Source organism: Sorex araneus, chromosome 10 (assembly GCF_027595985.1).
Source record: "Sorex araneus isolate mSorAra2 chromosome 10, mSorAra2.pri, whole genome shotgun sequence".
Classification (NCBI taxonomy): Eukaryota; Metazoa; Chordata; class Mammalia; order Eulipotyphla; family Soricidae; genus Sorex; species Sorex araneus.
This window is the reverse complement of record NC_073311.1, coordinates 64,985,576-65,003,527: the sequence shown is the minus strand read 5'-3', so window position 1 is coordinate 65,003,527 and position 17,952 is coordinate 64,985,576. Positions and strand designations below refer to the sequence as shown.

General features: G+C 58.3%; 1 protein-coding gene across 1 annotated transcript in view; it reads left to right on the top strand.

Moving 5' to 3' along the window:
• ITPR2 (inositol 1,4,5-trisphosphate receptor type 2) overlaps positions 1-17,952 on the top strand; it is a 317,220-nt gene that overhangs the window by 116,138 nt on the left and 183,130 nt on the right. The window contains 5 exon segments of the mRNA XM_055118479.1: positions 647-820; positions 13,312-13,401; positions 13,524-13,649; positions 14,916-15,038; positions 16,564-16,764. Of these exon segments, the coding sequence (XP_054974454.1) occupies positions 647-820; positions 13,312-13,401; positions 13,524-13,649; positions 14,916-15,038; positions 16,564-16,764 (714 nt within the window).

The following is a 17,952-nucleotide window of genomic DNA, read 5'->3' as shown; positions in this document are numbered from 1 at the left end:
GGGACCCTATGGGATGCTGGGATTCGAACCTGGGTTGGCTGCGTGCAAGGCAAACGCCCTCCCCGCTGTGCTATCGCTCCAGCCCCTTAACTTGTTATTTTGATTCCAAATCTTAGCGATGTGTTTGGTAGTACAGGGAGGAGTGTTGAAAAAAAGATGTTTCCTGATGGGAAAATGTGAAATCTAAGCCAGAGTAACTGTTGCCGATCTAATCTTTGCATTGCTTCAGTCTTGGTGCTAACAGCAAATAATTCCGATGTTCATATGTGTATTTTATTGTTATTTATTGCATTTAGTATTGCACTGAATTATTGAAGATCTGTCAGTGTTTTCTTTCACTTTCATGTCCCTATGTCTTTTTAAAACAACTGAGTCTCAGAAAATATCTCACCTTAGCCATGAAACTGGAGGTAGGATAGGTCTGCGGTCACATTTCTCCTCAGTGCCTTGAAGAGCCTGGCCGAGGCTTTTTGTCATTGTGGGGGACCCCCCCATGTGGGTGGGTGGGGGCTGGGGTCACTCTCAGCACAGTGCTGGGCCTGCGTGCTTGGGCCATGCCTTGCTGATTCTTGATCATTGGTTGCCATGTGGGAATATGGCATCCGGGCGTCCTCCCTCGCTCAAAGCCTGCGCCCCCCGCCCACAGGTGCAGTTGCTGGTGTCCAACCAAGACGTGGACAACTACAAGCAGATCAAGGCCGACCTGGACCAGCTGCGCCTGACCGTGGAGAAGTCGGAGCTGTGGGTGGAGAAGAGCGGCGGCTACGAGAGTGGAGAGCTGGGCGAGGGCCAGGGCAAGGCTGCCGAGGAGCCGCTCGAGGTTCGGGGGGACCCACACCAGCGCCCGGGCCGCGCGTGTCCCGCATCCCGAGTTAGCCCTGTCCTGCGCGTTTCCCGCATCCCGTGCCAGCGCCCGTACTGCGCATGTCCCGTATCCCGTGTCAGCGCACGTACCGCGCATGTCCCGCATCCTGCATCAGCACACTGCCGCGCGGCTCCCGCATCCCGCATCAACACCCGCACCACGCATGTCCCGCATTCCGCGTCAGCATCCACACCGCGCGTCTTCCACATCCCACGTCAGCACTCGCACTGCGCGTCTCCTGCATCCCGCATCAGCACCCTCACCGCGCATGTCCCGCATCCCGCATCAGCACCCGCACCGCGCATGTCCCGCATCCCGCATCAGCACCCACACCACGCATGTCCCGCATCCCGCATCAGTACCCGTTCCGCACGTCTCCCGCATCCTGCATCAGCACCCGTACCGCGCATGTGTCGCATCCCGCGTCAGTGCCCGGACCGCGCCCGTAATGTGCAGGCCCTGCTTCAGCTGGTTCGCTGACTAGTTTTTTTTTGGGGTCACACCCTGCGATGCTCAGGGGCTCCTCCTGGCGGTGCTCGGGGGACTATATGGGATGCCGGGGATGGAACCCAGGTCGGCGTGTGCAAGGCAAACTCCCTCCCCGCTGGACTGTCGCTCCGGCCCCTCTCTGGATAGTTCTTGTCATTGTACACTTTCCCCGCTCGGTCCCCCTGTTCCTCTCTCTGTCTGGGTGCGTAATTGGGGATTAGGACAACAGTGGGTAGAGGGTGAGCAAAGGCTCGAGCCAAGTGCTCCCAGCGTCCCCCCAGTGGGCGTGCAGCGGGGTGTGGACCGCCCCTGCTTGGCTGACACTCTTTGTCCAGTCCACCTCGTACTCAAAACAAGGGCCATGTGCTCTGTCAGCATGAGAATACCCAAAATCCCCAAATCTGTGTTGAAAGAGTGGGTAGATGGTGGTTCTGAGGCTTCCTTCCCACGCTCTTAGCTTTCAGCCAGTTAATGATGGATTGCTTTTGCATTTCACTAAGTGATACAGCCAGAAACCATCCCCACCCCCACCCGTGGGGGCCGTTGGGGGGCACACCTGGCTGTACTCTGGGGTCCCGCCTGGTGGGCTTGGGCGACCACATGTGCTACAGGGGATTGGACCTGGGTCAGCGGTGTGCAAGGAGACGTCCTATCCCTCTCCGGCCCAGACAGGTTAATTAATCGGTGTCTCAGTGGAGGAGGCCGTTGCTAACATCGTATTTAGTAATACATTATTTATTTTATTTTTTGAGAGAGCATATCCAGCAGTGCTCAGGACTGACTTCTGACTGTGCACACCGGGAAGCAGTCCTGTATTATCTAAACTAATACGTTATTTTAGATCCCTGTTCGGCGCCTTCTTGGTTGATGCAGCCTGCCAGGGGGGCGTGCTCGCCCCAGCCTCTGCGTGTGTCGGGAGTGCGCAGGCTGTGTCCGACTGAAAGGTGGTGGCCGGTGACTGCCGTGATGAAGATCACGGAAGTCCCAAAGGAGAATGTAGTAGGTGCCCAGTTGTTTTTGAGACTAATCGCTACTGATCTACGCAGGATTTATTACTTAATATTTCATAAAAAAAGTAAGTGTGGAATGTAGAATTTCTACCCCATGGAATTTTGTCATTTTTGGAATTTTATCTTACTCAGAACTTTTTTGTTTGTTTGTTTGTTGGTTTTGGGCCACACTTGGCATTGCTCAGGGCCTGCTCCCGGCTCTGTGCTCAGGGATCACTCCCTTCTGTACTCAGGATCCGACCCCGGTTGGCCGTGCAAGGCAGGCACCCTGCTGGCTGGACTCTCTCTGCCGCATGCCACTTAGAGGGAGTGATTACCATGTCGCCCTCTCCAGCATCAGTTTATTATACGTCATAGGGAGTCTTTACCACTAGAGCAGGTTCCCGTCGGTGCTTAGCTTGGGGGTCTGTTGTGGTTCGGTTTCTGGAGTGCCAGGGCTGGATGCAGAGGCGGGCACGCACATGCACTCAGGTGTCCTCCCGCTGAGCCCAGCCCTGCCCCTTTGTTATTTCTTTAATTTCTTTCTTTTTTATTTTTTTCAGTATGAAGACCTGTTGACCTTGATCAAGGGCAGCTCATGCATCAGTTAGATTCTATTCTTGCTCTTTACCTGTTCATTGTAATCATGTGACTCCTAAACTGAGTTTTTGCCCCCTCGATGCTGAGTGGATTTTAGCGTGAATGTATCTTGGTAATTATTTTTTCACTTTACTAGATCCAGGTTGCCAATGTGGTGAGTTCCTATTGCCAGGGACCTTGGTTTGACTTCTTTCCAACGTACTTCCAGTCCAGTGTTGATGCCCAGGGTAGGTTAATCCCCGAATAAAACAGGTTGCAGACTGCTTGCCTTCTTGTAAGATTGCAGTGCTCGGTTTTGGTAAGACATCTCTGCGTGTCTGCCTCGGACCTCCTGGGAAGATTTTCATGGCAATTCAGCACTTGTAAGGTTATAAAATGAATTTTCAGTTTGTTGTGCATTTTTCTATCCAAATACTGAAGTTCTTAATGTATTGACTTGTGCTTATTCCTATTAGCTGATTTTGCTCAGTTTCTGCTGTGCTCGTGGTCCCGGCCCTCCTCCTTGCTCTCAGGATTGAAGATGTGTCTCTGCTCTGGCCTTGAGCTCAGGGCAGTAGGGATTTCCATTGATCCATGGTCTGGCTTGAGTTTTGTTGAACTCCTGGATTTCTTTGCATTTGCATTTTTTACATATTGTATTCACTGACTTTTTGTGGTGTCAGACTTTTCAAATACTTAATGGCACAACTTCCTTCTAAGGTAGTGCCATCCACAAATCTGGACAGATTCATGCTTTATCACTGTAAAGTAACAGTCATTTGTAATTTCTAACTTAATCTAGTAGTTTTTGATTTTGTTCAATATTAGGGTTTTTTACCTGTTGTTTTTGTTTTGGGGCCACACCTGGCGGTGCTCAGGGGTTCCTCCTGGCTCTGCACTCAGGGTTCACTCCTGGTGGTGCTCGGGATTGAACCCGGGTCGGCTGTGTGTACGCCAGCTGCAGTACCACTGTACTGTCTCTCCATTTTCTGTTTTTTTTTTTTTTTTTTTGCATCACACCTAGCGATGCACAGGGGTCACTCCTGGCACTGCACTCAGGAATTACCCCTGGCGGTGCTCAGGGGACCATAGGGATGCTGGGAATCGAACCCGGGCCGGCTGTGTGCAAGGCAAACGCCCCACCCGCTGTGCTATCGCTCCAGCCCCTGTCTCTCCATTTTCTAGTATGATTTCTCCTTTGACATAAAATTAGTGAGAAGTTAAGTTTGAAATGTCCAGACTCATAGGTAAATATCATTTTGGGGGGTTACTGATCTATTTGCTTCCTTGGACTCATGGTAAGGGGATACGGTTGGGACGATCCTCTGAAGTTTGCCGAGACTCACTGTCCACTGTCCAGGCGCCGTCAGGTGGGTGACCTGCCCCTTGGGCTCGAGCCTGCGAGATTCTCCTGCAGCTGGCGCGTGCAGGGTCCCTCTCGCTCTGGCATCCTTCCCCTGGCCTTTCAGACCCGGGGGTTAGTTGGTCGTGCCGCTGGCCCTCACTGCTCGCTTTCTTCCTGCTGTCTATGCTTTGAGACCCTTTCATTGATGCCGAGACATTAAAAATGCACTTTTGCTGGAAACAAAAGTCTTTTGTCAGCTGAGAGTATTTTCTCCTGCTTCTAAGGGTTCTACTGTTCCGCGTTTTCTTGTTTCCGTTGCTGCCTCTGAGAAGTTGGTTGTCTGTTCGATAATGTGGCGCTTTCTCTCTGGAACTTGAAGTCATTGTGTGTTGAACGTCAGTCTTCTCTTTGTACCTCTTTTTTATTCTAACATCCCGGACTTTAGAGCTGGGTTTAGCGTCTGCCATGAATAACTTTATCCGAGTCTCTGTTTACTTGATGGATTTTAAAATTTGAGCCATTATACATTTTCAGACCTGAAGTTAGATTTTCTTTTTTTCCAATCTGTGTGGTCATTTTTGGTTAGTTATTGTTGCTTTTTCATTTTATGGTTCTTAATAGTCACATGTAATAGTGTCAAGACCAAAAGTTGTTGAAGTTTTTTATTCATGTTGTGTTGTCTTATATGTAATAATCTTTGATTATAAGTACAATGCTTTAAAAATATTTTTATTATTTATTTTTTATTATTGAATCGCTGTGAGATACAGTTACAAGCTTTCATGTTTGAGTTTCAATCACGCAATGATCAAACACCCATCCCTCCACCAGTGCACATTCCCCACCACCAATGTCCCCACTGTACCCCCCCTTTCCCACCCTCCCCCTGCCTCCATGGCAGACAATTTCCCCCGTAATCTCTCTCTACTTTTGGCCATTACGATCTGCAATACAGACACTGAGAGGTCATCATGCTTTTAAAAAGCCGGTTTTTCAGAGATGTTACAGATTTAAGAAAAGACCCTATTATCTCCTTTGTGGTGGTTTTTGGTTTTTTTTGAGGGGGTGTCACATGACACTGTCCTCAGGGCCTCCGGGCTTCTGGCTTCACTCAGGAGTCACTGTTGGAGGGGACTGGAGCGATAGCACAGCGGGGAGGGCGTTTGCCTTGCACGTGGCCGACCCAAGTTCGATCCCCGGCATCCCATATGGTCCCCTGAGCACCGCCAGGAGTAATTCCTGAGTGCAGAGCCAGGAGTAACCCTGAGCATCGCCAGGTGTGACCCAAAAAGCAAAAAAAAAAAAAAAAAAAAAAGTCACTGTTGGTGGTACCATGGGACCGTATGTGGTGACAGGGATCGAACCCATGTTGGCCGCGTCCCAGGCCAGTGCCCCGCCCCCTCCTGTTGTAGAGTAGCGCGTGTGCGCAGTGTAGTGTCGAGTTGATGAGCCTATGGTGGTGCTTCATTGCTGAGTGCAGTCCGTACCTCCCGCTGGTCTTCATGTTCTCCCGACCGCGAGCACACGCCCTGTCCCCGCCATCCACGGCTCTAGCAGTTGCCCGGGCTAGAACTCGTGGTCCCGTGGCACCTAGGCCTCTTTGCTTTTCAGAGGTCCCCTTTCCAGAGGGCCCTGTGGCTGGGCTCCTGCCGTGCAGCCCCTCAGGCTGGGTCTGCCTTCACCGGTGTGCGCCGAGTCCTGTCCTCTCAAGAGCCGCTCGCTCGTGCTGTTTATACGTGAGCGCCGGTCCCTCGTCCCGGCCTCTCGCTTGTCCTGGCCCGAGGACTCGGGGAGATGCGGCCTGGACCGTGGCAGGCGGCTGGCCTGGAGCCTCTGCCGTGCGCCCGGCCTGGCCCCTCGCGGGCGATGCCTTGGCCCGTGGCCAGGGGGCGCTGCGTGCCCACAGCTGCGGGACCGTGGGATCCTGTCCAGCCCTGAGCCGGGGTCAGTTCTGCTGTCCCGGCTGAGCCGGCCCCCCGGTGCTGTCGCCTGAGTGGGCTCTCCCTTGGCTCGGGAGGTGGGGTGTCTCGGCGTCCCCCGTGCTTTGCGCCCCCCAGTGTCCGCCCTGGACGCCCCCCGCAGCAGGCCGTGCTGGCTGTACGCCGACGGTCAGTGGCCCGAAAGGCTTCTCTTGGGAGCCGCGGCCCCTCGGCGCTGGGGACCCTCTGCGGCCGGTGGTTGGTCTGGAGGATCCGGCTGCCCCTGGGGCCGCCGGGGGACACTGCGCTCTTCAGCGGGGCTGGGGGCTCCGGGCCCCTTTGTTAGTAGGGACTCGGGCCCCGGCCTCGAGGGAACGCGGCTCGTGTTTGTGTGTGGACCCTCAGAACCTCAGACCCCCCACCCACCAGCAGCCTTTCGTGTCCTTTTGTGTGAGCACAGTAAGAGATACCAAGCTTGAAGGTTGGCCCTTCCTGGGGACATCCTGTTATATATCCCAGACCACAGTGCTCAGGCCAGGCTAGTCCTCCTAACTCCAGCAGGCTCCTTATGCAGTTGCCTCTTTCGGGTCATGACAGAGTTTGTCCATGACCGTGCTCTTAACTTAGTGTTAAGTATCATGGCGCTTGGCCTGCCCCATTTCGATGCCAGGGTAGCTCACAGCTTGCCCTGGGTCCATCAGTCCCTCGCCGGGACCCTGCTCTTGGGGTGCTAGGAAGTAAGGGCAACGAGGCTTAAGTCAAGTAAATACGGATGCCCGGGAGTAAATATGACTTTGGAGTCAATTACGTCCCCTGTTATAAAGCAGAGCATCGACTGTCTCCCTCACGCAAAAGGACATTGCTACATAAACCACACAAACGGCATCAAGGAAAGAGAACAGCAGTACAGGACCATTAGTTGGGCCTCAGTCGCACTGTTGTGGGAGTGGCTCGGTAAGCCGTAAGCTCCCTGCGGCCGCAGCAAGGACAGCCCAGCATCACCCAGCAGCCTGGCGTGGGGCGAGGGGCTGTGTCAGCAGGAACCCCGTGGGGGCCAGGACACTGCGAGGGAGCAGGCTCGCGGGGAAGGCAGGAGGCGTGAGCTGCGGTTCACGCCCGAGTGCCGTGAGCCGGTGCCGGCTGGGCCCGAGTGCGGTGAACAGGACGAGTGGGCGGCCGGCACGCGGGCTGGCACCACGGTCTCGGCCTGTGTGGGGGAGGAAGTGTCACAAAGGCCCCAAGCAGGGCGCTGGGCCTTGTCCTCAGCCGGGCCTGAGCCGCGGCAAAGCCGTCGTGCCGTCGTCAGGACGGTTCCACGGCTGAGGGCTCTGCTGGCCGTGTGGGGAAACCGTCTTCCCATGCCGGCAAGTGTCAGCCCGTGGCCTCGGCTGGTGCCCCTGCCCGAGCTGCTGTCCTCTGCGTAGGAGAGGGGTCAGGTCGTCAGGCCCCGATGGCCGGCCCTGGGTGGCCACTCGCTGGGCACGGCTGCCCCGCGGTCCCTGCTGCAGTGACAGACCGTGGGGCGGCCGTGGGGAGCCCCCCCCAAAGCAGCTGGAGTGCCCCAGCCGTGGGCCTGGCACACTCGCTTGGCACCGACTGGGCCTCCCTGCCGGTGCCCGTGCTAATCCGTGACTCTCCACCCGCTGTGCCCGTTACGGATCAGACTCCTCCCCCGGCCCGAGGCTTGGCCCCGGCACGTGCCCCCATCCTCGGCTGAGTGTCCGAGGGAACCGTCCCCCCTCGAGTGTCTCGGCCTGTCCGGCGAGGTTCCACTTGACCGAGGCGGTGGGTGAGGGGGTTGTCGCAGGCACCCGAGCTCAGCTGCAAGACGCCCCCATGCTGGCCTCGGGGACGGGCCCCTCTGGCCTGGGTCCCCTCCTGCAGCCGGGGCTGGTGCTGCTGATCAAGCCCGTGAGGAGTGGACCCCGGCCCAGGTGCCGGCCGGCTGCGCTGTCCTCCTCGGGGCGCTTTTCTCCGGCCGGGCGGGTGCAGACGGGGCCCCGCGCACCACCGCACTGTCCCCAGGGCCCGGCCCTCTCTCCCTCCTCGCCCAGTGCTCTTGGCACAGGTAGCTCACGTCGTGGCGTGTCTGACGAGCACCCAGGGGGGAGACTGAGTCTAGAGGAGCGGGGAGACCCCAGCCCTGCGGGTTCTGGGATGGAGGCTGCCCAGGTCAGGGTCCGGGGGGACAGAGGGGCCTCAGCCAGGGGCTGCTGGAGGGACCCCTGACCCAGGGCTGGCCACAGCCTTCGGAGTCTCCCGCGGGGCCGGGTGGTCAGTCTGGGGGTCAGGGCGTGTGGGGCTCGGGGGCCGGGGTGGGGGCACCTGATTCCCCTTGCCCACCAGGAGTCCCCGTCTCCGTGGCCAGGCGGGGACGCTCCTTAGGAGGTGCTCCGGGTCGGGTCCGCCCGGCAGGAGACTCCCGGTGCCGTGGAAGCAGGTCGGACGGGGGTGGCCGCTGGCCGGGCCCGGGGCAGGCGCTGCTGCTCTTGCTGACCTCGAGGGCCTCGGAAGTCTGTTCCAGAGAGCAAAGCCGCGTGGCTCGCTGGGCCGGGCCGAGGCTCAGCTCCCTGGGTGCTCGCGGTGTTTATTTGATACGTCGGGGCTGTTAGCAGGAGTGGGTTTCCTGGGCGGGGCAGAGTGAGCTGCGGGGAGAGCTGTGCTGGGGGCCAGTGCAGTTCGGGTCTGCCTGGGCCTAGCTGCTCGGCCAGCCCCTCGCTCTTCTAGAACCTTCTTCCTAGGCGAGTCCTGCGTCTCACTGCTTTCAGCTACAGCACCAGAGACGTCTCCTGTAAGTCTTGAACTAAGTGGTTTCCTGCTTCCTGAGCTCTCTTCGCGGTGGTGGCAGCGGCTGTCCTGAAGGCGGGGCCCCGGGCTGTGGGTTCTTCCTCGCCGGGGTGGGAGGCCCGGCCTGGCTCGCTGCGCCCGGCACAGCCTGGTCCTCGCGTGTTCGCGCCTGCTCAGCCCGGATTGCTCCTTTATTTCTACCATACTGGTATTTCGTCACTAGAGTAAAGCCAGTGCGTTGTAGACTTTTCCGTTGTATCTAGGAGAGAGCCTGGCAAGCTCCCCGCGGCGTATTCGACATGCCGAAACCAGTAACAACAGGTCTCACAATGGAGACGTTACTGGAGCCCGCTCGAGCAAATTGATGAACAAGATGACAGTGCTTCGACAGTGCCACTAGGATGAAGTTGTGTAGGATGTAAGAATGGCCGTTTCCTGCCCCGACCCATGGGAAACTCTTGGAGCCACTTTCCGTGGAATATTTTGGCCTCCAAATAGAAAACGACAAGCTAACGGTGGACACAGAGTTTACGCATTTCTCAGGTTCCCCGGTTACTTGGTTTTGAGTCATCCAGGTGTTCAGTGGGTTAGTATTCTAGTTGAGTTTAATTAGGTTGAATTATTTTCTGAAATGAAAAGGGATTATTTCCTGGACTCTTTGTGGACTCTGGGCAATTTGATGTGAAGATGATTATTCTTCATGATTCCCCTTCTTAAGGAGTCCAACATGCCCCCCATCTCCCCTTAGGCCGAGGCAAGGGGCATCGTTTGTGGTAGCGTGGTACATTTGGCTGAAAATTGCTTTTCTTGAAATAAGACAGTTGCTCTCTCTCCAGGCTGTTTGGAAAGTAGACTTAAGTACGTCTGCCAGAGTGTTGCTTGCATTTCCCCCTGATTATTTGTCAGGAAGCTGCGTAAGATCTCCTTCCTGTATCATAGCCCTATCAGGCTCTAGGCTTGGTTACGTTTTAATCCTAAGTTTTTAGTACCAACTGGTTTTTCTAGAACAGCTTTCCAGAAAGGGTTGAGCCTGCACCCTTGTGATCAGAGAAAGCAGATGACAATTCTAATCCCCGAAGCTCTAGTTTTCTTTTTCTTTTTGGGTCACACCTGGCGATGCCCAGGGGTTACTCCTGGCTCTGCACTCAGGAATTACTCCTGGTGGTGCTCGGGGGACCCTATGGGATGCTGGGGATCGAACCCGGGTCGACCGTGTGCAAGGCAAACGCCCTCCCTGCTGTGCTATTGCTCCAGCCCCTGCAGCTGTACTTTTCATCAACAAGTGATTTTTACCGTCAGACCATCTCGTCTCCGTCCCTGACCTCCCGTCTCTCTCCAGCCATAGCCTTGGCCACTGGCCGTGCCCCCTCTGCCGGCCTGGCGTACACGCGTGTCTCTGCAGTCCCCCTCTCCCGTGTCAGGGCTCAGTGTCTACTGTCCGACAGACATGCCAGGTAGCCTCGGATGGGCAGTGCCATCTGGGATGCTGGAAATGTTCAGAGCTGAGCCTTTCGGCAGATCAGGGCAGGAGACAGGCCGCCCTTTCCGGCCTCCCGGGAGCGCAGTGCTCTCTCTCTCCCCCCCGGGAGCATAGTGCTCTCTCTCGCCCTCCTGGGAGTGTAGTGCTCTCTCTCACCCTCCCGGGAGCGCAGTGCTCTCTCTTGCCCCCCCGGGAGCGCAGTGCTCTCTTTCTCGGCCCTCCCAGGAGCGCAGTGCTCTCTCTCACCCTCCTGGGAGTGTAGTGCTCTCTCTCACCCTCCCAGGAGTGCAGTGCTCTCTCTCGGCCCTCCCAGGAGCGCAGTGCTCTCTTTCTCGGCCCTCCCGGGAGCACAGTGCTCTCTCTCAGCCCTCCCAGGAGCACAGTGCTCTCTCTCACCCTCCTGGGAGTGCTGTGTTCTCTCTCGGTCCTCCTGGGAGCACAGTGCTCTCTCTTGGCCCTCCTGGGAGCACAGTGCTCTCTCTTGGCCCTCCTGGGAGCACAGTGCTCTCTCTTGGCCCTCCTGGGAGCACAGTGCTCTCTCTTGGCCCTCCTGGGAGCACAGTGCTCTCTCTTGGCCCTCCCGGGAGCATAGTGCTCTTTCTCGCCCTCCTGGGAGTGCAGTGCTCTTTCTCACCCTCCTGGGAGCACAGTGCTCTCTCTCACCCTCCCGGGAGTGCTGTGTTCTCTCTCGGTCCTCCTGGGAGCGCAGTGCTCTCTCTAGCCCTACCGGGAGCACAGTGCTTTCTTTTTTTTTTTTGCTTTTTCTTTTTCTTTTTATTTATTTATTTATTTATTTATTTATTTATTTTTAATTTATTTATTTTTAATTCGTGAATCACCCTGAGGGCACATTTACAGATTTATACACTTTTGTGCTTATGCTTCCCTCATACAAAGTTCGGGAACCCATCCCTTCACCAGTGCCCATTCCCCACCACCAGTAAACCCAGCATCCCTCCCACCCTCCCCGATCCCATCTCCCCCCACCCCACCCTGCCACTGTGGCAGGGCATTCCCTTCTGTTCTCTCTTTCTAATTAGCTGTTGTGGTTTGCAATAAAGGTGTTGAGTGGCCACTGTGCTCAGTCTCTAGCCCTCATTCAGCCCGCAACTCCCTTCCCCCATATGGCCTTCGACTACATTATAGTTGGTGATCCCTTCTCTGAGTTGCCCTTTCCCCCGAATGTGAGGCCAGCCTCCAAGCCATGGAGTCAACCTCCTAGTACTTATTTCTACAATTCTTGGGTGTTAGTCTCCCACTCTGTTATTCTATATACCCTAGATGAGTGCAATCTTTCTATGTCTGTCTCTCTCTTTCTGACTCATTTCACTCAGCATGAAACTTTTCATGCCCATCCACTTAAATACGAAATTCGTGACTTCCTTTTTTCTGACAGCTGCATAGTATTCCATTGTATAGATGTACCAAAGTTTCCTCAACCAGTCATCCGTTCTGGGGCATTCGGGTTTTTTCCAGATTCTGGCTATTGTAAACAGTGCTGCGATGAACATACATGTGCAGATGTTGTTTCGATTTTACTTTTTTGCCTCTCTGGGATATATTCCCAGCAGTGGTATTGCTGGGTCAAATGGGAGCTCAACCTCTAATTTTTTGAGAGTCGTCCATATTGTTTTCCAGAAGGGCTGAACCAGTCGGCATTCCCACCAGCAGTGTAGAAGGGTCCCTTTCTCCCCACATCCTCTCCAACAGCGGTTGCTTTTGTTCTTTTGGATGTGTGCTATTAGTTTATTTTAATTAGAGAGTCATCGTGAGGGTACAGTTACAGATCCATACATCTTTGTGCTCATGTTTCCCCCATACAAAGTTCAATAACCCATCCCTTCACCAGTGCCCATTCTCCACCACCAAACCCAACATCCCTCCCCCCCTCCCCGGGAGCGCAGTGCTCTTTCTCACCCTCCTGGGAGCACAGTGCTCTCAGCCCTCCCGGGAGCGCAGTGCTCTCTCTCGGCCCTCCCAGGAGCACAGTGCTCTTTCTCACCCTCCTGGGAGTGCAGTGCTCTCTCTCACCCTCCCGGGAGTGCAGTGCTCTCTCTCGGCCCTCCCGGGAGCACAGTGCTCTCTCTCACCCTCCTGGGAGCACAGTGCTCTCTCTCACTCTCCTGGGAGCACAGTGCTCTCTCTCACCCTCCCAGGAGTGCAATGCTCTCTCTCGCTCCCCCGGGAGTACAGTGCTCTCTCTCACCCTCCTGGGAGCACAGTGCTCTCGGCCCTCCCGGGAGCGCAGTGCTCTCTCTCGGCCCTCCCAGGAGCACAGTGCTCTTTCTCACCCTCCTGGGAGCACAGTGCTCTCTCTCGCCCTCCCGGGGGCACAGTGCTCTCTCTCGTCGACTTGCTCAGGCCGCTGCGGCTGTGATCTGGTTGCCAGCGGGTCGGGAACACTTGGGTTCCTCATTCAGGGGAAGGAGCTCTGGAGGGCCTGAGAAGACCCCCGGAGAAGAATTTCGTGTCCAGTCCAGCCGGGTTGTGTCCTGAGCGGGCCTCGGTTCTCCTGGTCTGGCTGAGCGTGAGATAGGGATGGACAGGCGCTGAAACGATGTTGAGAAGCAGCCGGAAGGGCTGGAAACACCGCACACAGCACGGGGGGACGGAGCTCGCCTCGCGCCAGGGGACTGGCTGTCAGCCCCCGCCCCCCTGCACTGCACACGCTCCCTGAGCCCTGCGGGCTGCACCCCAGCACCCGCCTGGAGTCGGCCCCGGGCACCGCCGGGCGCGGCCCCCAACAAGCAGACAAGCAGGCTTGCGCTTGAGGGGGGCAGGCAGGCCCTGCTCGCACGCCCTGCACTGCTGGCCTGTGCGTACTGTCCGGCTGACGTCCATCCCACTCTGTCCCCCAGGAGAGCAGCGTCCTGAGCCCAGTGCAGGACGGGACCAAGAAGCCGCAGATCGATAGCAACAAGAGCAACAACTACAGGATTGTGAAGGAGGTGAGCGGCGGGCGCGGCTGGCGCCCGTGGCCTTGGCTGTCCTGGCAGCGGCAGGCCACGTGTTTTCTCCCCCCCGTCTCTCTGGAACCCTCCGGAGTTCAGGCCGCCTTCCTCCCTCCCAGATTCTGATCCGGCTGAACCGACTGTGCGTGCAGAACAAGAAGTGCCGGAGCCAGCACCAGCGCCTGCTCAAGAACATGGGCGCCCACACGGCCGTGCTGGACCTGCTGCAGATCCCCTACGAGAAGGTGAGCCCGGGCCCCTCCCGCAGCTCCCTGCAAACGGGACGGCCTGCCCGGGATGGCCGCTGAGTGCCGGGCGCCCTGCTCGCTTCCCGCCTGGCCCTGGGCTGCGTCGTTGGCAGCTGCTGGCCTCCTGTGACGTGTTTCCGCCTGGCGGGGCGGGACCCGAGGTGCGGAAGGAGAAGGGGGCAGCGGGACGGGGATAGTGGTCTTTGGAGGCCTGCGCTGGCTTGCCAGCAGAGCCGCAGGGACGCTCTCCCGCCCCCTCCTCCGTCCACAGCGTCGTGGGGTTCCTGCCCTGTGCCTAGGGGGTGTCTGCCCGGCTTCCCCACACTGGAGTACGGGAGCCCCTTGGTGGTCACGGGGTTCTGTGGTGCGTGTCCTTGAGCCTCTCCTGCCCACCCACCCGTCAGCAGGCTCTGTGTGCGTTTAGCAGAACGGGCACCGGCAGGCCAGCCTCAGTTTCCACTCTAGTCACCGAGACATTAGCTGGATAAGGAGATACTTATTTACTTTAAAGCTTTTGGGTTTGGGGGCCACACCCAGCAGTGCCCAGGGATACTTCCGGCTCTGTGCTCAGGGCTCAATCCCGGCTCTGTGCTCAGGGCTGACTCCCAGCTCTGTGCTCAGGGCTGACTCCTGGCTCTGTGCTCAGGGCTGACTCCCGGATCTGTGCTCAGGGCTCAATCCCGGCTCTGTGCTCAGGGCTGACTCCCGGCTCTGTGCTCAGAGCTGACTCCTGGCTCTGTGCTCAGGGCTGACTCCCGGCTCCGTGCTCAGGGCTGACTCCCGGCTCTGAGCTCAGGGCTCACTCCTGGCTCTGTGCTCAGGGCTCACTCCCGGCTCTGTGCTCAGGGCTGACTCCTGGCAGGCTGGGGGACCGTAAGGGTGTCGGGGATTGAACCCGGCACGCCTGTGTGCAAGGCGGGTGTGGTAGCCACTGAACTCTCTCTGTGGCCCCCTTGGGACCTGGTGGGGGACAAGGACAGAGGGAGGACGGCAGGAGCACCCAGAGGCAGAAAGCCGCCCGTCGCTCCCGCCGGGGAGGATGGAGGCAGCGCCCGGGAGGTGGGGGGAGCAGGAGGCGGGGGCGGGGGGCCAAGCGGCAGAGGTGGAGAGTCCCAGGAGAGGAGTGGAGGGGTGAGGAGGAGGAGCAGGAGGGGGTAGCAGGGCCGTGGGGCTGGGGGCAGCAGAGAAGGGGGCGAGGAGGCGGGCCGGGAGGAAGGGTGGGCGGGCGCGGCTCCTCGGGGTCACCTGCCGCTTCCCTTGCAGACCGACGAGAAGATGAACGAGATCATGAACCTGGCCCACACGTTCCTGCAGAACTTCTGCCGGGGGAACCCCCAGAACCAGGTTCTCCTCCACAAGCACCTGAACCTGTTCCTGACGCCCGGCGTGAGTGTTCCCGCGCGTCTCGCCCGCCCCGGGCCGTCCCCGAGACGCCCCTCAGGGCCCTGAAGGACGGCAGGTGCTGTCACTGCAAGCGGCAGTGGACACCGCGGACGGGCTGGCCACTCCTCAGGGCCCCGCTGACCCACGACAAGCCCCGCCCACTTCCTCTCTGTATTTTCATTTGTCCTTTGGGAGAGGTTTGGGCCTCGCCCGGCAGTGCTCACGGCTCAGTCCTCGCTCTGCGCTCAGGGCTTGCTCCCGGGAGTTCCTGGCAGACCTTATGGGGTGCTGGGGTCCCAGCTGGGGTGGGGGAGGTTCACGTGCAACTCGAGGGTCTTAGCTCCTGCCCTCTCTCTGGGCACTGTAGCACTGTCATCCCGCTTTTCATCGATTTGCTCGAGCGGGCACCAGTAACGTCTCCATTGTGAGAATGGTTGTTACTGTGTTTGGCATATCGAATACGCCACGGGGAGCTTGCCAGGCTCTGCTGTGCGGGCGGGATACTCTCGGTAGCTTCCTGGGCTCTCAGAGAGGGGCGGAGGAATCGAACCCATGTCAGCCGCGTGCAAGGCAAATGTCCTGCCCGCTGAATGTTAACAAGGTAACTTAGTTTGGGGCCCACACCTGGTGGTTCTCGCCACTCAGCGCTCACTCCTGGCGGGGCTGGGGTGACCTTAGGGGGTGCCGGGGGTCAGACTCGGGCTGGCCTCATGCACGGCAAGCACCTTGACCCGTGAACTGGCTCTCCAGCTTCAACAAACGCCTTTTTAAATCTCTGCCGATTCATTTACATCGGAAACTCACGTCTTGATACGGCGTTACTCCAGAAAAGGCCACGTCCAAGTTCACGTGAGCTTCGGGTACTTGAATAATTCATCCGGAAGTCTTCCCCAAGTGATTGCCTTGATGGCAGATTTTTTTTTTTTTCCTTTTTGGGTCATACCCAGCGATGCACAGGGGTCACTCCTGGCTCTGCACTCAGGAATTACCCCTGGCCGTGCTCAGGGGACCCTATGGGATGCTGGGATTCGAACTCGGGTCGGCCGTGTGCAAGGCAAACGCCCTACCCACTGTGCTATCACTCCAGCCCCGATGGCGGATTTTTCTTTTGGTACAAACGTGCCCTTGGGTGTAGGCGAAAGGGCCTCCTCTAGCCGAGAGGCCCCCTGCCTGCTCATTCGCCTTCTCATGCTGAGTCTCTTTCCTTCCGCGTCGTCTGGGGCCTGACAGGAAAGTCACGGTGACCTTGCAGTGGGCAGAGAAGTGACCGCTGGGCCGGAGACAGCCCAGCGGGCGGGCGCTGGCCTTGCGTGTGGCCCCCACCGGGTTCCGTCCCCAGCATCCCGCACGGCCCCCCGAGTCCCGCCAGGACTGATCTTGGAGCACAGAGCCGGGAGTGCTCCGAGCCCCGAGCACCCCAGGGTGTGGCCCCCCAGACCAACAAAGGAAATGGCTGAGTCACCGGCAGGTGCGTTCTGCGGGCTGGCCGGGCAGCGCGGGGCCTGACGGGTCCTCCCTGTGCCCACAGCTCCTGGAGGCGGAGACCATGCGGCACATCTTCATGGACAACTACCCGCTGTGCTGCGAGCTGAGTGAGCGCGTGGTGCAGCACTTCGTGCGCTGCGTGGAGACGCACGGGCGCCACGTGCAGTACCTGCGCTTCCTGCAGACCGTGGTCAAGGCCGACGGCAAGTACGTGAAGAAGTGCCAGGACATGGTGATGACCGAGGTACGTGCCCCCGGGTGTGGTGGGGATGCCCGGAGAGTCGTCCCCGGGCCCGAGCACCTGCCTGGGAGTCACGTCGTGGTCGTGCACCCGGCGCTGTCTGTCTGGCCCCACCCTCGTGTGGCCCTCGGGCGCACGTTGGTTTCTGTGGCTGTCAGAAAGCTCCGTTTCCTTTTTTGGTCCTTTTTTTTTTTTTTTTCTTTTTGGGTCACACCCGGCGATGCTCAGGGGTTACTGCTGGCTCTGCACTCAGGAATGACTCTCGATGGTGCTCGGGGAACCCCATGGGGATGCTGGGAATCGAACCCCGGTCAGCTGTGTGCAAGGCAAATGCCCTCCCCGCTGTGCTGTCGCTCCAGCCCCTCTTTTTCGGTCCTCAAGGCAGACAGAGACAAACACTGGACGAAAACTCATGCTTGTGAAAGGCAAGAGCAGAATGAAACAGGTTTTTGCTTTTTGGGTCACACCCAGCGATGCTCAGGGGTCGCTCCTGACTCTACACTCAGGAATTACCCCTGGCTGTGCTCAGGGGACCATATGGGATGCTGGGAATCGAACCCGGGTCGGCCGCGTGCAAGGCAAACACCCTACCTACCTGCTCTGCTATCACTCCAGCCCCAGCAGAACGAAACAGGGAACAAACTCCCGGAGTCTGGCCACATGAGTGTTTCCGAGCGGGGCGGGGGCCGGGGTTGGCTCGTGGGTGGGAACTGGACTCCGGGTGGACAGTGGCGAGACGAGGTGCTGCTTACCCGGCCACGGGCCTGTACCAGGGACGGAGACGATGTTGCAGACCCTGCCGCAGCAGGAAGAAGGGGGCTTCTGGGGCGCCAGCACGGGCCAGGGAGGAGCATTCGGGGGGCTCCAGGCCGTGCGTGCACGAGGCCCCGAGTTTGATCCCGGCCCTCGCCGTCAGGGCCGCTGAGCAGAGTGGCTGGGTCCCCCCGCCTGAGCGCCAGTGCCAGGCCTGCCCCGGGCACGGGGCCAGCAGAGGCTGCCCAAGGGGAGAGACTTTTGAAGAGTCAGCAGAGAGCGAAGGAACCTTCCAGCACGTGTGCACAGCCTGGCGGGCGCTTATGGGTGCCACGACAGCACGCGGCACCCAGGCTGCCCCAGCGCCAGCGTCCTCACTGCTGACCGCGCTGCCCCAGCGCCAGCGTCCCTCCTGCTGGCCCCGCACCTCCTGCCTCT